This window comes from Aptenodytes patagonicus, chromosome 1 (assembly GCF_965638725.1).
Source record: "Aptenodytes patagonicus chromosome 1, bAptPat1.pri.cur, whole genome shotgun sequence".
NCBI classification, from domain to species: Eukaryota; Metazoa; Chordata; class Aves; order Sphenisciformes; family Spheniscidae; genus Aptenodytes; species Aptenodytes patagonicus.
Genome location: NC_134949.1, coordinates 60,910,386 through 60,932,954, shown reverse-complemented (window position 1 = coordinate 60,932,954; position 22,569 = coordinate 60,910,386). Strand labels below are relative to the sequence as shown.

At 45.2% G+C, this 22,569-nt stretch overlaps 2 protein-coding genes across 3 annotated transcripts in view; one reads left to right on the top strand and one right to left on the bottom strand.

Moving 5' to 3' along the window:
• Window positions 1-22,569, bottom strand: part of SYN3 (synapsin III) — a 208,747-nt gene that overhangs the window by 89,178 nt on the left and 97,000 nt on the right. The gene's annotated exons all lie outside the window — the stretch shown is intronic.
• Window positions 7,333-22,569, top strand: part of TIMP3 (TIMP metallopeptidase inhibitor 3) — a 42,894-nt gene continuing 27,657 nt past the window's right edge. The window contains exon 1 of the mRNA XM_076338884.1: window positions 7,333-7,710. Within this exon, the coding sequence (XP_076194999.1) occupies window positions 7,587-7,710 (124 nt within the window). The 5' untranslated portion in view covers window positions 7,333-7,586. The remainder of the gene's footprint in view (window positions 7,711-22,569) is intronic.

Sequence of the window (22,569 nt, the reverse complement as noted above, 5' to 3'; positions counted from 1 at the left end):
ACCCATGTGCTGACATGCATGACAGGAATCGCTGAGTTCGTTCCCTGCTAGGACACCATCCTCATCATTAGAAACCGTTCTTGTAACTAACACCTTCATTTACAGTTTCAGGTGAGAAACTGGTAACAGCTGGACTATGGGTTTGAAGTGACTGACTTATTCTTGCAGGAAGTTTTTGCAGGTAGTGCAGGGAGAGGCAAGAGACGGTAACTTTTCCTGCAGCTGCACCTGTTCTGCAGGTAAACAGAAGACCCTTCCCTCAGACCTGACAGCCTGACACTGTCTCCAGGCTCACTAATGTAACAAAAAGAGGAATGCCAGCCCCCTGGTGCTGCTTTTTCTGCTTTTCACAAGTATGGTGATTTCAGAGGATTCCAACATGCTTTAAAACCAGTGGCACATCCTAGGGACTGGCTGGCCTACTGCATATGGAGGGAGTGCAGCTCTGCTAGCCTCAGGATGGTCTAAGAGATACAGGATTATTGTCTCCTGCCTGGGATCTTTCTCTGCCTCTCTACACTCACACAGGGTTGTGGAGACCACTGTATCCTGACAGTGCCCTCCGATGTGTAGGAGAAAGGGAGAAGGATTATGCTGGGAGATGAGGGAGCGGGCTCAGTCCGTGTCCTCAGAAGGCTGGTGAGGGGCAGAGAGGTGAGGGGAGAAGGATCTGGTTGCTCAACATTCCAAAAAGGTCATATCCTCAGGCCAGTCAGCTCCCCTCCCGAGAGAGGCTGTATTCAGCTCTCCTACTCTGTGGCCGTTCATCACTGTGAGAAGCCAAGCCAACTCTTGAGGGAAGACCAGAGATGCAGCGGCCAGCCACCTTCGATGACAAAAATGGAAAATAGGAAAATGAAATTCTGGACTGTGCCAGGAGGACTGAAAAGCAGCAAGATACTCCCTTACCACTGCCGGGCAGAGTAAACCTCATCACAGGGAGAGCAACCCGCTGTTAGCAGAGAGACTTGCCAGTCTGCCAGGCTCTCTATCTGCGAACATCGGGGAGCTGTTTGGACCCCCACAAACACACCCAGCAACTGCAGTGGCCAGTACTCAAATGCAATCCCTCTCTCACAGAAAGAAGCATTTCCTGTACAGTACCTAGAAGGAGGCACTATAAGTAACTGATATTACAGTGAGAGAGAGAGAGAACATGTAAGTGCTGTCCCACACTTGAATTTGGGCAGGACATTAAGGCTACAATGAAAGAAAACAATGAGATCTCTGATGACCACACCAACCTTCAGGCTCTCATCTCACTGAAAGGAAGGCTTGCCCCATAGCTGCTCATGGAGCTGATGCAGGGAGCAGATGTTACTGCTTTTCTGTGCCTAGTCCTTCTTCCTCAAACTCTCCTCCAAGGCCTCTACAGAGATACTGTCTTCAAGTTAAGCTGATAGAAACGTCAAATCTTGATTGCAGCCATGAATCTGCTCGTGAACTCTGCTGGCCACAATGCCACAGAGCTGCCTTAAAGCTCTCTTAAAAATGTGAGGCATTCCAGTCATTTTAATTACTGTGCATTGCATAAGCCAGAAACCAGTTCATACAAAGGAACAACAGAAGAGTGATTTTCAATCGCTCTCACTCTCTTCCCTGCTTAGTGCCAGCCTCCAAAGCTCTGGGAACACCAGCTCTTATTACCATTTGAAGCACTTCATCTATTTGAAATCTCTTTGTTCAGTCACTTAAAGCTATTGATGCAGTTTAGAAGGGTTTAAAAAACAAAAACAAAACTTCAGTTTGGAAGTGGCTACAGCAGCATGAAAGCAAAGCAAGAGAAATGAAAAAACTTATTATAAACCAAAATGAGAGAAAATTAATTGCTTGGAATGAGGCACAGGCAGGTAGAGCCAAGCAAATCACATCGTGTCCTCCGCCCTGGACTCTGTCAGACCATCTAATCACAGCCTCCTGGCTTGAACCCTGCATGGTACTGAGTCCTTTGGCCCTGATCCAGAAATGCACTTTATTTAACTTTGTGCATGTAAACAGTCCTGTTGACTTCAGTAGAGCATCTTGTGTGCTTAAAGTTGAACATGTGCCTTAGTGTTCTGCTGGATTGGGGCCAAAGAGCGCAGTCATGTGCAGGAAACATTTTCAGCTTGATAAGGCTGTTAAAAGATATTTCCTGGTTGCCCTTCTGCAGCTGATGCCACATCACAGCCTGGATTGGAGGATCCCCGCACGACCGAGAAGGTGATTTCATATTCTACAATCCTTTATAATGTAGTACTCCTGGGGACACATGGTGCCTATGGTCTGCTCCCAGGCTGGGCGCTCTCTCTAAGCACAATCTGTAAAGGATCCTTGAAGACTGAACACAGTATAGAACTGTTAGAGCTGATGAAGTTTTAATGGTGTAGCTCTAATTAAAAGCTTGGGATGAGATAGAGTGTTACCTATGTCTGGCTTGCAGACAGGAAGGTGACATAATTCCTTTGCAACCTCAGAGAAAGAGATCAAATGAATTTTTTTCATATATATTTATAGAATCAAAAACATTTTTGAAGAAGGAGTCTTCTTATTTTAAGTAGCATATGAAGTTCACTGATACAACAGAGGAATTAATAGAGGAGGAATTTTTTTCAACCTTTTTCACACTCAAATCGTAGCAAATACAAACATTTTAAACAAAACAGTATTCTCAAAGGACAGCGTCAGAAAAAACAGACATTCTGAAAAAGAAATGGATAATCAGGAAATACGAGAATCTTTTGCTAATGCAATGCATGACCACTCTGTACTGCCCTACGACATGGCATGACTGTGCTGTAAAAAAGGACATCAGATGGCTCTGAAAAGCACCTATCCTTTCCCACCTGCTGCATAAAAGCAGAAAACCAATGATATCTCCTAGAGGGTGTGATGCTGAGCTGGTGTAAAAGAGATGAGGATTGTCAACTTCAAGAAAAGTTTTTAGGACAAGAAGAGGCTTTTGAGCAACTTGGCAGCTGGACAATTTAGAATGCTAATGGCAGGACTCCACGCTCATGAATCAAGTCAGGTTACTGTGGAAAAGTTAAAATGGAAAAATGCCCATACTTCAGAAGCTTTTAAAATTAATATATTGTTCATGGAGGTGGCAGGACTGTTTGGAGTGCAGGCCGAAGTCTCCTGACTTCATTCATGCCATGCTCAGTTTAAGCCAGCTGAGGTCTGGTGATGAGCTGGAGTGTTTACAGCTACTATATGTGTCAGGGTTTTTTTCCTCTGGTGGTGGTGGTAGTGGGACTATTTCTTTGTCTCTCTCTTTCTCTCTTTCTCTCTTTCCCCCTTTCTCTCCCTCTCCCTCCAGCCCCCTCTGTTTTTTGGCCAGCAGTTCCTGTAGTTTGATGAAGTCCTTTTGTACTACTTACATTCAGGTGCTTTTGTCAGTTCAGAAGCAGCTTTCTGCCAGCGCCTGGCATCCCTCACAGTGCAATGTGATCAGAAGGGAAGTGAATATGCCTTTAGTTCATTTACAGCAACACCTTATGCCTCTCGAAGGAATATCCCAAAGTGATTTTATCTCCGTCTCTGCAGCTAGCTCCGGGATGGTCCTTTCCAGCCACAAGCAGGACTTGTGGAAGGAAAATGATAGTTAATATGCTCCTGATGTAAACTGCAGTGAGTATCTATGGAAGCAGAAGTTCATTCTCTCTCCTGAAATTTAACCAAGACAGCCAGCTTAATATCTTTCCTTTTCCAAAGAGTGGGTTCTTTAGATATTGCAAGAAAGCTAGCTTCAACCGCAAAAAATGCAACCATCTCTTGCAGCGCAGTGCCCCCTAGCACTGTCTCTACACATTCATGCAGGACTGAGGGAAGAAGGCCACTTTGCTCAGTCAACAACACCTGCAGGACATGGCTTTCCCTGGGAATTTTCACACCAACTATTGACCCAGCCCGGTCATGCTTAGCTTGTGGGATCCGACAAGATCACAGCGTGAAGTGGTGTGGCTGCCCAGTAAAGCAGAGAGATCCTTAATTGTGTTCAACAGTGTGTTCTTGGTGGAGGACTGGAAGAACATAGATTTCTTTATTTGGTGACATTAACCAAACGTGAACTTTAATTTTCTTATATGAAGACCAAGGTCTTTATTTTCTCCTTCTTTCTCTGCTACATTTTTTATGGCCATGTAAGGCTTAAAGTTTTATCTAGGCAAAGGAGCTGAATGCTAGTTTTGTTTTTATTTTTTCCCTTTGCAGTTTCTCCCATGCAGACAGGGCATAGAACGGCAATTCAGATAGAGTTCTCCTTTCAGTTCCTTCATTGACTTTCTGTGTTACTTTGACCCCATTATCAAAATTTTCTCCTATAAATAAACACTTGGAACCCCTGCCTGGCTCTTCCAGAGTGCACTTTACTAGTAGGTCTCAAAGGAGAGAGGCTAATCTCGAATATCTAATAGATATTATTAGAGGATAATATACAATATCTCTATTTAAAGATGATAAAATGAATGTGCAGGCAGGTTAAATGATTTAACCAAGGCCTCCCAGCAGGCCACTGGCCAGACTAAGCTTTCCTGAGTATTAATTACCCGTGATTTACAAAAATAAAGCACTCTGGTTTCTGTGTATGAAAGGTACCCTTTAAGTGGCAAATAAATATTGTTATTATTGTACAGTATACAGTCCTGGTTGAAAAACCTGCATCCCTACTACTGTAGAGAAGTTAATCTCTTTTTCAAAAGAATATCTAGGTGTCAAAAAAGCAGGTGAATCAGCTAAGTCCTAACTGATAGAACACAGGTACTACTACTCCAGGCAATGCTAATACATGCATTAAAAAATTTCTGGATCACCGCTCAAATACTGCTATAAAAGGCAGTGGTAAGCCGCGACACACAGACAGCCTGCACACCATCCCTTCCAAACAGATGTGCCCTGCCACTGGATCAAACCGTGGCACTCCTTTTCATCCTGAAAAGTAATCGCAGATTACTTCTCTGGGTTATATCTGAAAAGTGAACTAGATCCTGTAATCAGCACAAACTCCATGTTACTTTAACAAGTTTGGTCAGCCTCACTGTAAATGAGCTACTTCCATGCCTTGGAGGGCCCTGTGTAACTTCAGTAACTTCTAGCCCCCTTTCTCTCCCTTTTCAGAAATTGAGAAGATCACTGAAGGGTTTGTTTTTCGGTCTCCTCTGAATGTGTCCTGCATCTGTGTATTGTAGTGACTCTTAGCATTCACACAGCACCCAACATCTTTAAAGCTTATTACAAAACATTCAGCTTGTTAGTCCTCAGAACATGCAGGAAAGTTGTTATTATAGAAATGAAGAAACATACTCAGAGGAATTAGTTGGCCAGAGAGTGAAGGGAGGTGGTGCTGGAGCTGTGATTATAATCTAGTTGTGTGTGGGCCAAACTCTTTGTTATTTACACCAGTGTCAGGTTATGGAATAACTCCACTTCTCTCAGATACTGATCTGAGATGTTGATAGACCAGGTGTATCATGAAGTTGGTGATATCAAACTTTTTACAACAACAAAGAAAAAATGAAAGTGCCAGACACACCTCATTTTTCTTCCGTGTTACTCTGCTGAGGTCGGTGGACTTGTTCCTTGTTTACACCCGGTAAGACTGAAATGACAGTCCAACCTGACAGATTCAACTTCAGCTGTAGTACCTTGAACAGCCAGTCCAAGCACCTAAGGAGGGTTTCTCATATTGCAATTTGGAGCCCAAGGATTCAGACACTGATGTGCCTAAATTGAATGTCCTGTTTAATACCCTGCCTCATACATACTTATATGACCCGTTAGCACCTCAACACCATCTAATTTTTTCAGTGTGTTCACTAATCTACATTCCTGATAAGCTCCCATCACTATTATCCCCATTACACAGATTGGGATTTGAAGCAGTGTGAGGTGAAGCTGTCACACAGGTTGTCTGTGTCACAGCAAGGATAGGAACCTGTGTTTCCCACTGTTAGCACTGTAACCTCAATCTCTACTAGCAACACCCATCTTGAAGCTTTTGTGTACCGATGCTCCAAATAAAAGCATGTGTTTCTATAAGACTGGAGGTTTTAATTTTATATGGACGGTATGATTAAAGAAAAGGTGTAGGCAGGCTGTGCTTCACCCAGATGGAGCAGAATTGTAAATCTAAAGACTTAGCTGACTATTTAGAAATTTAGGACAGCTGGTCCCTGGCCTTTAATACCAGCATAATTTATAACTAGACATGCTTAAGTCTTGTAAACCCCATGGAAAGTACTCTGACATTATATACACTGGTTTGATACTGTGATTAATCACCCCTCAGTCCCTTTGCAGGATAATAAGGCTGTCTGTATCTTGCAGCTGGCAATCTCATTCCTTACAATCCCAGCTCTTCTCTAACATTTACATTTCTACAGCTGATAGAAATTTATGTTTCCAAAAGGGGATAAGGGAAAACAAAACAAACAGGACTTTTCTATAAATTCCACTAAAGCTGCTCTGCTAAAATATACTTTGAGATTAAATGTTGGGAGTGCCTGGGTAGATACAATACTGCTTCTTCCAGCTCGGTTTTAGCAGTTTATGACCCCTTTCTGATTGAAAGCCCTGAGAAGGGGAAATGATGGGTTGTGGTGGGGTGACAGGAGAAGAAGGAGCAGGATTAAAAAACGCAGGATGAAATCCCAGTTTACAGTTCAGCTAGGTCCTGTCTTTCTTTTCCTCCATCCTCTTTTCACTGCCTATTGAAGGAGGAAAAGAAGGAACACACTGCACCCCTCTTGCGTTTCCTGATTGCTTTCTGAAAGCCCTTTAGAGTACTATTTCACCTCCTCCAGTTTAAAATCAGCCTGCAGACAGCCTAGATGGTGTCGAGGGAAACAGCCCAAGCTTTCCAAGCGAACAACAAACTCCACGTGTGTTTTCCAGGTGCCTCTTCGCACCCTGAGGTGCGGAGCGGGGTGGCCGAGGGGAGGCAGGTCCCGACTGGGGTGGCGGGGGACTGCTCGGGGCAAGACCCGTCCGGGCACTGACCGCCGCGGGACGGATACTCGCCGATACCTCGGAGGTACTAGTTTTTAAGAGTTTCAACCCCCCCGGCGGCACTCAGCGGCGGGAGGGGACGTAAGCTGGGGACGGGGACTTCTCCTCAGAGCGGCCGGCTACCTGCGCCACCGGCCGCGGGGCGCTCAACCGCCGCCCGCGCGCGGCGCTCCTCGCACTATTCCGTATAAGGCGCTGTAGCCGCGGCCCCGCCCCGGCCCGCTGGCCTCTCCCGCCGATGAGGTAATGCGGGGCTCCCATTGGTCGGGGGCGGCGGCGCCCCCGGAGCCCGAGAGGGCGCGATCGAGGCTATAACTCCGCGCACCGGCCCGCCGCAGCGCAGCGCAGCTCCGCACCGCTCGGCATCGCACCGCACCTCTCAGCCGCTGGGAGCCGCGGACCTGCCGTGCCCTCAGGCTTGCACCGTCCCGCCGAGGCCAGAGAGAGACAGAGACAGTGCGAGGAGGGAGGGAGGCAGGCAGGCAGGCAGGCAGGCGATCGCGGCGCGCGGGCTGTTAGGAAGCGAGAATAAAGTCAGGCGAACAAAACAGCGGCTGTCCTCCTGCTCCGCAGAAGTGAGGAGGCACCTCGGGGGCAACATGACGGCGTGGATGAGCTTCCTCGTCGTGTTCCTCTGCAGCTGGAGCCTGCGGGACTTGGTGGTGGAGGCTTGCACTTGCGTCCCCATCCACCCGCAGGACGCTTTCTGCAACTCCGACATCGGTAAGTGCCGCGGGCCGGCGGCGCCTCCTCGCCCCTCAGCCGCCCGGGGCGAAGCAGCCCCGCCGGGCCTCGGGGGGCTCTCTGAGGGGGAGCCGAGGCTCCTCGCGCGGGGAGGCGGCACCTGCCCCACCGGTGCGAAGCCCGCGCCTCTAGAAAGTTCCGCGGGACCCTGGGGGGGGGGTGCGGGCAGCAGTCGGGCTGTCACCACAAGTAAGCCTTTGTCCTAGGAGTGACCCAGTGAAAACAGAGGTGGGGTGGGTTAAACCGGTGAGGGGTGACCTGACCTTTCAAGATAGCCATGGCTTGGTAGCTGCCGCATGTGCCTGGGTTAGTAAGAGCAGAGGTGGACCCCCGCCCAGTTCTCCTGAGGGGTGGCGGGGAGCGAGGCATGCTGTGGCTGCAGGCTCTGTCCCACGGCAGCAGTGGCAGCCTCTCCAAGAAATACTTTCAAGAAATCAGTAATTATAAGAGTGGCTTGTTTCCTACAGCAAGACAAAAACACAATTGGAGGTGTGGGCAGCCAAAATTTCCTCCACGACCTGGTGACAAATAATAGGAGGCAGGGTTAGGACGAGTTCTCTCAAGCCAGGAAACTGCCCATGGTGGTTGGTGTTGAAAGGTGTGGCTGACATAGGCTTGTGGTGCTGCACCTATGGGCTAGAGAAGCAGGTAACAAGTGTCTCCACGCTTTCTGTGTGCTACGTTGTGATCTTTGCAGCTGTGGGAGGTGTGTGAACGTGCATGCTTTTTTGGAAAGTTCAAACACTTTATTGGATCCTTGCTGATGTTCTCTGCTGTGGGTTTTAGCATCTGTAAGGATCTTCACTAACTTTAGATGGGGGACAAGGAGAACACCCAAAATCTCTCAGAGGAAGAGATAATGGAGACTCTGGACTCAAGTTCTTTGGTTTGTTTGTAGCCAAGGGTGGTTAACCAAATACGGTTGCTACTTGGTAAGTGTCCTGTGATAAAGTATATGAAATCAATTAGTGGTGGTGTTTGAGTTAATACTGGACACATGTCCACATAACAGTAAATACAGGCTGTCACTTCAGGAGTTGAGTGGACTGCATGAGTAAAGTCTTACTGCACCTCTGTGGATTGTCTTAGTAGCACAGTGTAAAAAGTGTACTGATATCCACAGAGTACTGACTCCAAGTGGAGTCTGCAAAGAAATCCACCTGGCAACTGCTATGGAGGTCAAATAGAAAATAATTCTCACTGCAGCAGAACACCCATTGCTATGAACCCTGCCAGTGGCTCTTTTAAGTTAGCCAAGCTTACCGGCAAAAAAAATCTTTCTCTGGCCTTTAACTCTTCTACAGAAACTGCAGTTATGCCTGGTTATTCATGTCTTGTTTATATAGTGTGTCTGCTCATGAATGCCAAAAAACCCATTAAATGCTAAAAGTGCTGGGAAGGTTACAGTTTGCTTCAGTGATGATAGCCTGGAAAATATTTATAAAATAGTTTTATACTGGGAAATTCTTCCAGGAAACTGCAGTATTCAAAGTTCTGTTGCCATTTTCATAGTTTGGATCAACAAGCGTGCCACCTAAGTGGCAACTGCCAGGGAGATTGTCCTTTCTGTGAAAGTGAGACTGGGAAACCATTTTTCCACAGCTGAAGCTGATGAGAGCATGTGGCCTTCATTAGCTGCGTTTTGGGAGAAGGTCTACTTTCTTGCTCTGATAGGTCATTTTATACTAGATCAAGGGTAGTCTTCGGTTTAATTCAACTTCTTAAAATGGTGTTAAATAAAATTGTATTACGAATACACACTGACAGGATAGTTTTGCTAGACACATAAGTGACTAGGAGTATGGTAAACTATGAAGTTTCATACAACAGTGCTCCTAAACTTTAGGGCACAAAGTTTTTCTGTTTTCTACTCTGATTTCTGGTTGAGTTCAAAGTAATCTCCTTTCTCTCTCCTTTCTCTGTTCTGGACTTTTCATTATATCTCATGCCTTGACTTTGCTGAGAGACACAGTAGTTCAAAAAGTTAATGTCAGTGGGGCTGTCATGCCTTCAGACATCACGGCAATGCGAAGGAGGAGAAGCAGAAGGATAAAGAGCAACTCATTCTAGTAGATGACTTAAATGCAGGTTTGGTTAAGACCGCAGTTCTGTGTGATGGGTTGAAGCAAAAGTAAATCCTTGCATTTGCTAGAACTGTCTGGAAAATGTGATGTTTCTGCAGGCTGATTTTAGTAAATGCTGTCATGTTCTTCATGTGCTGAAAGGGCAAAAAGCACACTAAAGCTTTCTGGCTCTGGAGGAGTTAATCATCTCCATGGAAACTGATGGCAGTGTACTAGTGCAGTGTTTAGACAGACTAAACTACTCGCTGGGTTATAAAACACATTGTGGGGAAGAAAGGGACTTGGCAGCAAGTTTTTATCGCTCTTGAAACTCCTGACAGTGTACCAGCTCAAAAGGGAGGAGTCAATGCAGTAAGGGCTGGAGCAAAAGAGATTTTTAAAATAGCTCCTAAAACAATACAAGAAATTAACTGGCTAGGTGGCAGCCTAGGAGAGACTTTTATCTTCAGAAGCACTGAATGTTGAAGAAGGAGAAAACTTTTAGTTTAGGAGTGTAATGCAGACTCTCACTGTTGGTCTTTCATGCCTAGCCAGTGAAGTCCTACTCTCAAGTTTATTTTCTTTTCCTTTAATCTGATCTCACTAGACATTTAAGTTTTGATCTTCCTCAAGAACTTGGCTCAGTTCTGATATGGCCTCCCAACTCTGCAGTCATTAGTAGGTTTTAGTCTTTACAGAAACAGATGCTCAAATAAACCCATTGGAAAGGGCAGGATTTCAATATGTACATCCTTTAGAAGACCACAACCTTCACTTTCAAAGGAAGCTTGGACTTCATACACCACAATAACTTTTTTCTTTATTAAAAAAAGGAGGGGGGGGGAAAAAAGAGGAACTACTGCCAGACTGGTCACACGGGGTCTTTTCACTCAGCCTGAGTGTTCCAGCATGATGAATGGAGCAAAAGTGAAGATATGTGTCTCATCTGGCCTTCCGAGGTCAATCAATAATAAAATTGCTGTATTAACTCTTGGCTTGCTTTCTTTAACTGGATTGATAAGTGCCAGAACAGGCAGTACAATAGTTAGACAAACAGCAAGACAAACAGCAACTGCTATGACTTGCCATCTGAACTTTGCTTCCTCCACTCCCGCCCCCTGCCTACGACCCCTTCCAGATGTGAATATTTTTCTTTTGTTTGAATTAAGAGACCTTTTGAAAGAACAGACACCAGGCATGCTTTGTTCCATTGTGACAAAGCTGTGACATTTCCAGCTGGACATAGCTGACATAAAAAGGGCTTGTTTGTCCTTTTTTTGCAGGAGCAGCAGGAACTTTTGAGCTTGGCTGCTGAATGTTGCATTCACAGGTTTGGAAAAACACCTCCTGCCTGACCCCCTCTGCCCCACCTCCCCTTCAAAAAAAAAAAACAAATGAAAAAGAAAGAAAAATATGTGAAATTGCAGGTTGGATTTTGACAAACCAGTCTGCAAGTGATAAAGAAAGTACTTTGTCCACTCCACACCTATCTCGCTTTCATCTCGTGCATATACTTCAGAAAAGAGCTATGGCACTACTATCTGTCTCTTACGTAAGTTCAAAGGAGCTCAAAATAACATTCCTTTCTATAGTTTGTGTTGGGGGAAGAAATACCTGTTTCAGCAAGGATGCCAGCAGGTAGTGCCCCTCTCCGTTCTAAATAACCTCACTCTTGGTGAGTTGGAGTTGGCAAGCTTTGGGGAGATGAAGGTAAGCTCTTAGCATCCCTTGGTGTTAAGGAAGCCATTCATTCCTCTATCCTGCCGTACCTCGGGCATTTCTGTCTTTTCTGTCTTTTCTGTCTTTTCTGTCTTTTCTGTCTTTTCTGTCTTTTCTGTCTTTTCTGTCTTTTCTGTCTTTTCTGTCTTTTCTGTCTTTTCTGTCTTTTCTGTCTTTTCTGTCTTTTCTGTCTTTTCTGTCTTTTCTGTCTTTTCTGTCTTTTCTGTCTTTTCTGTCTTTTCTGTCGTCTTTCTTTCATGGAAGGTCTCTGAGTATCTAGGGGGGACTGGCTGGAAAGCAAGCTAAAGATCCTTTTAGAATCATAGACTCATAGAATAGTTTGGGTAGGAAGGGACCTCTAAAGGTCATCTAGTCCAACCCCCCTGCCATGGGCAGGGACATCCTCAACTAGATCAGGTTGCTCAGAGCCCCGTCCAACCTGACCTTGAATGTTTCCAGGGATGGGGCAGCCACCACCTCTCTCGGCAACCTGTGCCAGTGCTTCACCACTCTCAGCGTAAAAAATTTCTTCCTTAGATCTAGTCTCAATCTACTCCCCTTTAGTTTAAAGCCATTCCCCCTTGTCCTGTCACAAGAGGCCCTGCTAAAAAGTTTGCCACCATCTTTTTTATAAGCCCCCTTTAAGCACTGATAGGCTGCAATAAGGTCTCCCTGAAGCCTTCTCTTCTCTAGGCTGAACAACCCCAACTCTCTCAGCCTTTCTTCACAGGAGAGGTGTTCCATCCCCCTGATCATTTTCGTGGCCCTCTTCTGGACCCGCTCCAACAGGCCCGTGTCTTTCTTATGCTGAGGGCTCCAGAGCTGGACACAGTCCTCCAGGTGGGGTCTCAGCAGAGCAGAGTAGAGGGGCAGAATCACCTCCCTCGACCTGCTGGCCATGCTTCTTTTGATGCAGCCCAGGATACCATTGGCCTTCTGGGCTGCGAGTGCACATTGCTGGCTCATGTCCAGCTTTCCTTCTCGGCAGGGCTGCTCTCAATCCCTTCATCCCCCAGCCTGTATTGATACTGGGGGTTGCCCCGACCTAGGTGCAGGACCTTGTACTTGGCCTTGTTAAACCTCATGAGGTTCACACGGGCCCACTTCTGGAGCTTGTCCAGGTCCCTCTGGATGGCATCCCGTCCCTCAGGCGTGTTGACTGCACCACTCAGCTTGGTGTCATCTGCAAACTTGCTGAGGGTGCACTTGATCCCACTATGTCATTGATGAAGATTAAGTTAAACAGTACTGGTCCAAATACGGACCCCTGCGGGACGCCACTCGTCACCAGTCTCCATCTGGACATTGAACCATTGACCACTACCCTCTGGATGCGACCATCTAACCAATTCCTCACCCAGCGGACAGTCCACCCATCACATCCATACCTCTCCAGTTCAGAGAGAAGGATGTTGTGGGGGACCGTGTCAAAGGCCTTACAGAGGTCCAGATAGACGACATCTGTAGCCCTTCCCATGTCCACTGATGTAGTCACTCCATCATAGGCGGCCACTGGGTTGGTCAGGCAGGACTTGCCCTTGGTGAAGCCATGCTGGCTGTCTCGAATCACCTCCCTGTCCTCCATGTGCCTTAGCATAGCTTCCAGGAGGATCTGTTCCATGATCTTCCCAGGCACAGAGGTGAGACTGACTGGCCTGTAGTTCCCCAGGTCTTCCTTTTTTCCCTTTTTAAAAATGGGGGTGATGTTTCCCCTTTTCCAGTCAGTGGGAACTTCACTGGACTGCCACAACCTCTCAAATACGATGGATAGTGGCTTAGCAACTTCATGCTATCCATAGCACTGAGTTCACAGCACCTGCAGCGGCTAGCCTTCTTTGAACTGAGAATGTGATACAGAAATAGCAAAAGACAGCAGAAAAGGAGGAAGCTCATGAATTTGTTTGGCCCAAAGTCTGAGCATCTAATTGAAAACCTGTCCTTTTTCTTTCACTGTTTTTCTTGAATTGATCATTCCACCTTCTCACTAATAAGCTAAAAGAGACATGCAGAACAAATTGATCATACATGAGATTTTGAACATGCATTCTTTGCCTTGACATAGATGCTGTAGTGAGGACACATGTGCTGTCTTATACTTTAAGGCAGACATGTAAGGTCTGCCAAATTAATTAAAAAGTTAAAATAAACCAGCTCAAATTAGTTAATATGCTACTCTTTCGAGTTGAGATGAATTTAAACAAATTTATGGGTTACATGTTATGATAATGGTTGCAAAAGTGTTATATCAACTTTGGAATCAGACTTTTGTTGAGGAAGTAATGATGTGGTTTCATTTTTAGACTGGACTTCCCTTTGAGGCATTTTAGAAGCAGGAAATCTGAGAAGTGCCCTGTAAAGCTTAAAAAAAAACCCAACAAAAACCAGTGAATTCCATTTCACATGGGAAGAAATTGAGGAGATTTGTTTAATTTTTATGGAATTCCAATGTCCATGGTAAAAATGTGGTGAAAGAGGGTGTTCCTTGTGCCTGGTCATGTCTTCTGACAGAAAGATGACCGTTCTAAACTGAATTGTCCTATTTAATAGAAGTGGAAATAGAAGTTGGTTAGATGTTGTTTTTGTTAGTTATTTGCAATTAAAGTGCATAGCAGAGTAGAGAGATCACCTTTTGGGCTTTGGAGTTTGTCACTTCTCCAAATGTATGTATTAAAAAAATTTGATGGAAATTAGTGTTTTGAAGATGTAGTGCTGAATGTGATATAAGGCTCCTTTGGTATCTTGTTACTGTTGCATCTGCTTACTCCAGATTTCCTGCAGGAAGTAACGCCACCAAGACCTCTGAGCCAGTGGAGAGCCAGATGTTCTAACCTTGAGTCTTAGAGCCCCTTGCTTTATGGAGACATTTCTTTCATTCTTATTTTCACTGATTTCCCACCTGTTCTTGAGAACTTTCCACCTGCCAACTGCTCCTTTATTGTTTCTGGGAAGAAGTGGGCTGGTGGGAACATAGTTATGTACTGCAATATGCAGTACTAGCATTTTTTATCTTGGCAAAAGTTTTCATCTGGGATGGGAAAGGGCCTGCTTTGTTCATGTCTGTTATTCAGGATGAGCAGATTTGGTTGTTTGACCATAGAAATGGCACAAGGTGAAACATTCATTCTCAGCTTCATCACTGGACTTCACATTTTTCCAAGACACTAAATACAGTTAGTCCTGGCCTTTCAGAGTCAGATATGGCAACTGGATTGCCATCTGATGAAATGTATCTTTGTACTCATGCATAATCCCACTGACAGTCACGGTGGGTGGGACCAAGAATCTTCAGTAGGAGCATTCAGTGAGTCACCTTGGCCTTAATTGAGTGTTAAAGCTGTTAAGCTGAAAACTTAGTTTTTTGATGTAACGATGTTGTCTGAGGTCATATTTCTTTTTCCTCACAGCTCCAATACCATGTGGTGCTCTTACGTAGCTCAGCCAAGCATGTGTCACTGAAGAAAGGAGCCCATTTGGTCTGGGCAGCAGGTCTTGTCATTAAATGAAACTTCCACTGGATGTTCTCTGGAAGTTTGTAAGAGCTAGTAAACCTGAGAGAACAGCTTGGTTTGAGTTAGCAGGCAAGGCCAGGCATGCTGTGCTTGCCAGCTCTGAATCAGACTAAGCTGAAGGACTAATTTCAGTCCTAATAATGTCTGGAGTGCATGTGGTTGAGTTTCCTTTTCGTGATGAGATTTTTTTTTTCTGGCTCAGGATGAAGAGACTTTTGCTCTGATGTGTTCCTTATTGCTCTAGACTTTCAGGGTATGATTCTGTATTTCACATGATGTTATAATTTGGAAGCAACTTAAATGATACTGGTGAAATGGTAGTAATGTAAAAGATAAGAGAGGAAAATGGGGCCTTCAAGCACCAATTAGTGAAGCAAATGCAGAGTTCATGAAACTTAAAGGCCTACTGTAGCTCATCTAAACCTCTGAAGAACCTCCACGTGTGACACTTGAAATTTTACTGGTATAACTTTAATGGACTGTTACTGCTCTTCAAGCTAACTACACTTTACATAGACTTCTCTGAGACAAGGTTGATCAGAGCAGCTAACTATATTTGGAACTGTTGCAAGACTGTCTTAACTTTTCCTCAGCTTTGTGGCACTGAACACTTGTTGCAAATAGCAGAGCTGAAGGTCAACCTCTTCGGTAACCTTCTGTGTTTAAGCACTTGGGATACAGAGGAGAGAGGCACACTGCTGGGGCTTTATTAAAACCCAGAGCTCTTCCTCTAAAGCAGATACCTGAAAAAGCATGCCAAAATTGTCTGTGCTCTGCCCACCGGTGACTCTGCTACCAGTGTTACTTGCCCATAGTGGGCTAGGTCCTTCTTTAAAACCAGGGTTAAACGGGATTTGCTTTGGAAAAAACTTGAGAAAAGAATGTTAACTAGTGAATTTCAAATTTCTGCTGTTTGAAAGTATTAGGCTGGTGCTGGGCCTGAGGTAAATGAGACCAAGGTGGGTTACATGGATTTATACCCTCTTATACTAGATCTAAAATCTGGCCCAGTTACCAATATGGAAAGCAAATACTGGACCTGCCTCCTAACTTGTGTAAAGCAGGTGCAGTGCCACTGGTCTCGGCAGTATTTTACCATCTTGTATCAGAACTGGATTTGATTTGATGGTTTCAGGTTTCTAAGAGGAATGTTACAAACACTAGAGGAGCTTAAAACTATTGTTTAAAAAAATTTAACCTTCTACTGTAATGTGAAGTAGTTCCCTTAAGTGAACAGAGTGAAGATTCAGTGCATTAACTGACAATGTCTAATAACATAAAAATGCAAGTAGTTTTACACAACCCTGATTATTTTATTTATTCAATGTTTCTGCCAGCTAAAAAAGATTCCGTGAGTCTTTATGAAACAAGATAGAAGTCTCTTGAGTTGCGTGCTGGTAAAATAAATGTTGACTATGAATAGTCCAAATTCCTGCTAGTGTTTATATAAGACCTTTCCAAAAGGCAATTTCAGCCCTTAGAAACAGTATACAGACAATAAAACTCAAGTTAAATAGCAGAGACGCATATGCAAAAAATAACATCAAACCTCATCAAATATCAGCAACAGCTTGCCTGAGACGTAGAATCTCATTTTTATCTTGGGAAGAAAGGAGGTGATTTGGGGTATCCCAAATGTAGCGACCTGCTACACCACTTAGACACACGCAAGTCTGTGGGGCCAGATGGGATCCACCCAAGGGTACTGAGGGAGCTGGCGGAAGTGCTCACCAAGCCACTTTCAATCCTTTATCAGCAGTCCTGGCTAACCAGGGAGGTCCCAGTTGACTAGCGGTTAGCAAATGTGACTGCTCATCTACAAGAAGGGCTGGAAGGAGGGTCTGGAGAACTACAGTCCTGTCAGTCTGACCTCGGTGCTGGGGAAGGTTATGGAGCGGATCATCTTGAGTGCCATCACATGGCATGTACAGGACAATGAGGTGATCAGGCCCAGACAGCATGGGTTTATGAAAGGCAGGTCCTGCTTGACTAACTTGACCTCCTTCTATGACAAGGTGACCTGCTTAGTGGATGAGGTAAAGGCTGTGGATGTTGTCTACCTAGACTTTAGTAAAGCCTTTGACACTGTTTCCCCCAGCATTCTCCTGGAGAAACTGGCTGCTCATGGCTTGGATGGGCATACTCTTCGCTGGGTAAAAAACTGGCTGGATGGCTGGGCCCAAAGAGTTGTGGTGAATGGAGTTAAATCCAGTTGGTGGCCAGTTACAGGTGGTGTTCCCCAGGGCTCAGTATTGGGGCCAGTTCTGTTTAATATCTTTATCAATGATCTGGATGAGGGGATCGAGTGCACCCTCAGTAAGTTTGCGGATGACGCCAAGTTGGGTGGGAGTGTTGATCTGCTTGAGGGTAGGAAGGCTCTGCAGAGGGACCTGGACAGGCTGGATCGATGGCCGAGGCCAACTGTATGAGATTCAACAAGGCCAAGTGCTGGGTCCTGCACTTGGGTCCCAACAACCCCATGCAGCGCTACAGGCTTGGGGAAGAGTGGCTGGAAAGCTGCCTGGCGGAAAAGGACCCGGGTGTTGGTCGACAGCCGGCTGAACATGAGCCGGCAGTGTGCCCAGGTGGCCAAGAAGGCCAATGGCATCCTGGCTTGTATCAGCAAATAGTGTGGCCAGCAGGAGTAGGGAAGTGATCGTGCCCCTGTACTCGGCCCTGGTGAGGCTGCACCTCAAACACTGTGTTCAGGTTTGGGCCCCTCGCTACAAGAAAGACATTGAGGTGCTGGAGCGTGTGCAGAGAAGGGCAACGAGGCTGGTGAAGGGTCTAGAGCACAAGTCTTATGAGGATTGGCTGAGGGAACTGGGAGTGTTTAGCCTGGAGAAAAGGAGGCTGAGGGGAGACCTTATCGTGCTCTACAACTACCTGAAAGGAGGTTGTAGTGAGGTGGGTGTCGGTCTCTTCTCCCAAGTAACAAGCGATAGGACAAGAGGACATGGCCTCAGGTTGCGCCAGGGGAAGTTTAGGTTCGATATTAGGAAAAATTTCTTCACCTAAAGGGTTGTCAAGCATTGGAACAGGCTGCCCCGGGAAGTGGTTGAGTCCCCATCCCTGGAGGTATTTAAAAGACGTGTAGATGTGGTGGTTAGGGACATGGTTTAGTGGTGGATGTGGCAGTGTTAGGTTAATGGTTGGACTCTATGATCTTAAAGGTCTTTTCCAACCTAAACAATTCTATGATTCTATGATTGAGGACAATGTTGGGGAGGCCATTGTCAACTCGGAGGTGAGGTCTTGGGTTGTGCTAGTGGGGAACTAGTGGACTGTGTCAGTGGGCTCAGCTCTGAAAACTTCCATCTTTGTTACAGGTTGGGGAAGAGGATGACCACAGCAATAGACTCAATGGGAAACTTGTAATGGGAGAAGGTATTTAGGAGCTGTAGGAGTGGCAAAGGCCCTTCAAAGACTAGTCTTGGAGTATAAGGAGGAGAGAAGGATTACTGGAGAAGGGAGAGATGTTGTATGGAAGCACTGATGAAGAACTAGGTACAGGCTGGTCAAGCTAAGAAGAATCATTAGCTGTGACACATGACAGGCCACCCCTTCTGAAACTGTGGGACATGCCCAAGGTGAATCTAATCCATCCAGGAGGGTGAATGGGTACTGTGGCTTCAGGGAGCACATAAGTAGGAGAACCCATATAAAACAATCCAATGCTCTACTGATTGACCTCTAACAGCCCGTAGCATGTTTGTTTCTGACTGGCAGTCAAGGCTTAGGCTTTGAAAAAGCCTGGCTCAGTGGACTGGCCAGGGATAGGACACATGCACTTTACTCTATATGGACTCTAGCCAAGCTGTTGCCTTCCTCCATTCAGATGAATACAAAGTTCCTTCGAACAGCCCTTCAAGAAGTGCAAGTTGCATGGGTGTGTGTGCAGGGCTTGGGCTCCTTTTATTTTCACCAGGTGAGTTATAAGGAAAATACATCTTAGCTGGAAAATGATGCAGATTGTGCAGCAGGAGAAGGAAATGAAATTAAGCCAGATGTAACATACTGTTGAAAGGTACTTTTGATATACATGAAGTAGTAACCTTACCCACTGCAGTCAGGAGATAAAAGGAGAGTGTGCAAACAGCAGAGCCATCATTGTTCAACACCTATTTGTTATTGATTCTGGACAAAAATACACACTCTAATCAAAAATCCACAATCTTCCTTAGTTACCCATCTGTTGTTAAAGTGTCAGAGCACTGTAATCCTGCTGGTTCTTGAGAGCTTAGAACTGGTTTATTGGGGAGGTAAAGAAAGGTATGTGAAAGGGCCCAAGGATGAAAAAGAGACCCCATAGATTTTTTCCCTTCTTAATTCCTTGACTTTGATGTGAAAAGGCCCAGGTTTCTTCTGGCCTGCGCGATCACTGGTACTTCAGCAAAGCAGATATAACTTGCACTAAATTTGCACAATGCTTGCACAGATAGTAATGGCTACACCAGGTGCAACAGGATGAAGGTAACGTATTATTACTTCTTGCTCCCTGGTGGTTCATTAAAAAAAAAATCCCACAACAGCACATAGGAAACAGGAGTACTTCTATTCCACACGGCCATGTTCAAAATGACCCAAGCTCCTGCTGGCCTAGACTGAAGGACATGAATTTTAACTCCCTCATGCTGTATTGTAATTACAGTATGGGGACTTCAACATCTGTTTCCTTTTCTCTGTGTTTCCCCCTGTATTGGGTGTTACTGCAGTGCAGCCTGCAGGGAGGCCTGCTGGCATTACGTTAGTCTGTTAATTTTCTATAGAAGAGCACTGGAGCATTTGTTCAGACAAGTTCAATCTCTCATGCTCAGTGAATACATGAACAAGCAAAGATCTTACTCCTCTGACGTTTAATCAGCCCTTTCAAATTTCTTGGATCAGCTGTAAATAGGAAGCTCTCCCCCTAGTGAGCAGGTTTTGGTGTTGGTCTCCAAACAGTTAAAATGTAAGGGAAAAAAATGTGCTTGCTAGTACCAAGACAGGAAAACCACAGAATGGAAAACTTCCACTTGACTTTGAAAGACAGGAAATGGCTGGTGTTGGAAAGGCAACAGGTAGAGGAGGAGAGAGCCAGAGGCTATCTGTAGAAAACCAGCTATTCCCCAGACACTTCTCTTTCAGCTCCAGATTCTTTTTGGGGAAGGAGTTCCAGGCTGGCCCCACTGTTCCAAGCCCTTTATACATTTTCCAAACACCCACCCCAGTTTCCTACTTCCTGCCTCTTCTGACACTGCTATAAATATCCTGCCTGCCTTTCATAGGTCTAGAGAAATGCATATTGCAGATTAAAGGGGATTGAGGTGACAGTATGAAACAGCCTTTAGACCCGCTCTTGTGAAGTGCGTGATTGCTGGGTCCTCTGCTTTAACTTGTGAAGTGTGAGGTTGCTGGGACCCCTGCTTTAAATTTCCCTGGGAAAATGGAGGGAGTCCTTTAAGAGTGAAACAGTCTCCCTGTTTATCATACTCACCTCTGGCCTAGGATACATGGGCCTGTTTCTGAGTAAACAATTTCCTCCAATAAATAATATACTACATATGGCACAGAGCTAAAAGCTTGAAAAATTTCTGGTATTTGAGAGGAGGGAGGGTGGGGAAAAGAGGTTCAAGAAGGAACAGGAGACACTAGTCGAGGGACCACACTACATGGAAAAGTATAGCACTTGCAATAATGAATACCTTAAATGCACTGGTGAAGAGGATCAGTCCAAGAGGAAATAAAACAGCAAAATGACCCCTGGGGCTCTTAAGTAGCCATCATGTACAGTACTTCAATAGCCACAAAATACAGGGCCCTCCCTTAGCATCCCGCAGGGCAAAAATTACAAACCCAGAGAAGTGTGGGAAGACAAGAGCAGCAGTTCCTGTGCAAGAGCCTCTATACTGCAAAGGATTGGGCTGGGGGTAAGGGCAGGATGAGTTCTTAAGCCCTTTGTTTTACTTCTCTAAATATGAAGAACAGCACCTGTCCCTTTTTTCTTTTTTCTTTTTTTTTCTTTTCTTTTTTTTTCCAAGGGGGTGGGGGATTAAGGATTTAGTTGGTTATTTCCTTAGAGGATCAAGATAAAAAGGAGACTTCAATAAGCCTGTTTCCATCTTCTCTACAGAGTATATTTTCAGTAGAATTAAGCAGCTGTCCTGCTTTTCCCCCACTGTGTAACAGTTTGCAGCTTTACAGAGAAGCACAGAAGTAGAGGATTCCATAGTATCAGACAGAACTCCTAGGTGGCATTTTAAGAGACCCCAATTTATCACAGGAAGGTTTTAATGGAATATTATCCATTCAGAGAGAAGCTTGACTAGACCTGGTGGCAAACAGCCAATGACCCTTATCAGTATGTTGCCTTTAACACCTTTACTCTGGAACAAGCACCCTGCAGCAGAACCTGTGATAGTGAGTCATATGCATCATCCAGCTAGGCTGGAGTTCTGATGCTGATGAAATACACCTCCCAGAAACCTGATGTGGAATAGTCTGACTTTCCCATAGCCCCCTTCTGTGGCTGTCATCCTAATTCCTTGTAGTTAGAGATTGATTCAGACCCTGCATTTTTAAGTTCCTTCCAAAACTCTTTAAAGGCATTTGTTATTTTAACTCTGGAGAGTCTATTTTTGTTATCAGTATGAATGTCTAATCTACCTCCCACATGCATTCTAAATTGCAGCTATCTATTTCTTGAGTTTCCCAGTGTATTCTGGTTTGCTCTTTTTCTGTTTGACTGGGAGGCCAACAGGATGGGAATCATGTATTTACTCATAGTTTGTTCTGAGGATTCTCCTGGTGCCAAATAATTACGGGACTCTAAAGCTGGGACTAATAAATCCTTGTGTTACAGAGCCCTACATCCCTCTGTGTTGTGTGATTTAGCAGGAGCCTGCTGGAGTAGCGCTGCCAGCTTGATCCCAAGGAGAGTTGTCCTTTCCAACAGACTGAGTCTTTTGAAAAAAACAGCAAGCAAAGTGGGAAGCAGGTCCTTACTGGCCTTTATTCCTATGCCATGTTTAAATTGGTTGAAAAAATAGTGTGGATTGAAAAAAGCAGGCAGCACCTGTGTATTTGGCTGGATGGGAAACAAAGCTTTCACTAGTACCGGAAAGTTTTCAAGCCAATAGGTTCCTTCCTGTCAGTGCAAGATCTCATGTTTGTTTCTGAATGCCCTTCTCTCATACCAATTTCCTCCAGTACTAATGGCTGTTGGAAGAGGTAGGGTAAAGGAAAGCACTGGGTCTTTCTTTCCCTCCTGTCTCAGAAATTGTTTTCCTGTTTGTCTTTTATGCAGTATGGCAGCTTGGGCCATTGACGTAAACTTTGTCCTTTGTGCTGTTCAAAGCTCCCCTGCTTCTGAATTTGACAACATTGCCTACACACATCCTGACTAGGCAGCCTTTTTGACAGGAGGACAGGAGAGCGAACAGAACAGGGTCCTACGGTGATAGTTGTCTTGGCACACCTGGGGGTTCACATTTTTGTGCAGGCTCTATATTTGTTCATTAAGCCATCATGAGGTCAGTACATGGCAGGGTTCCTTCCAGCATATATTC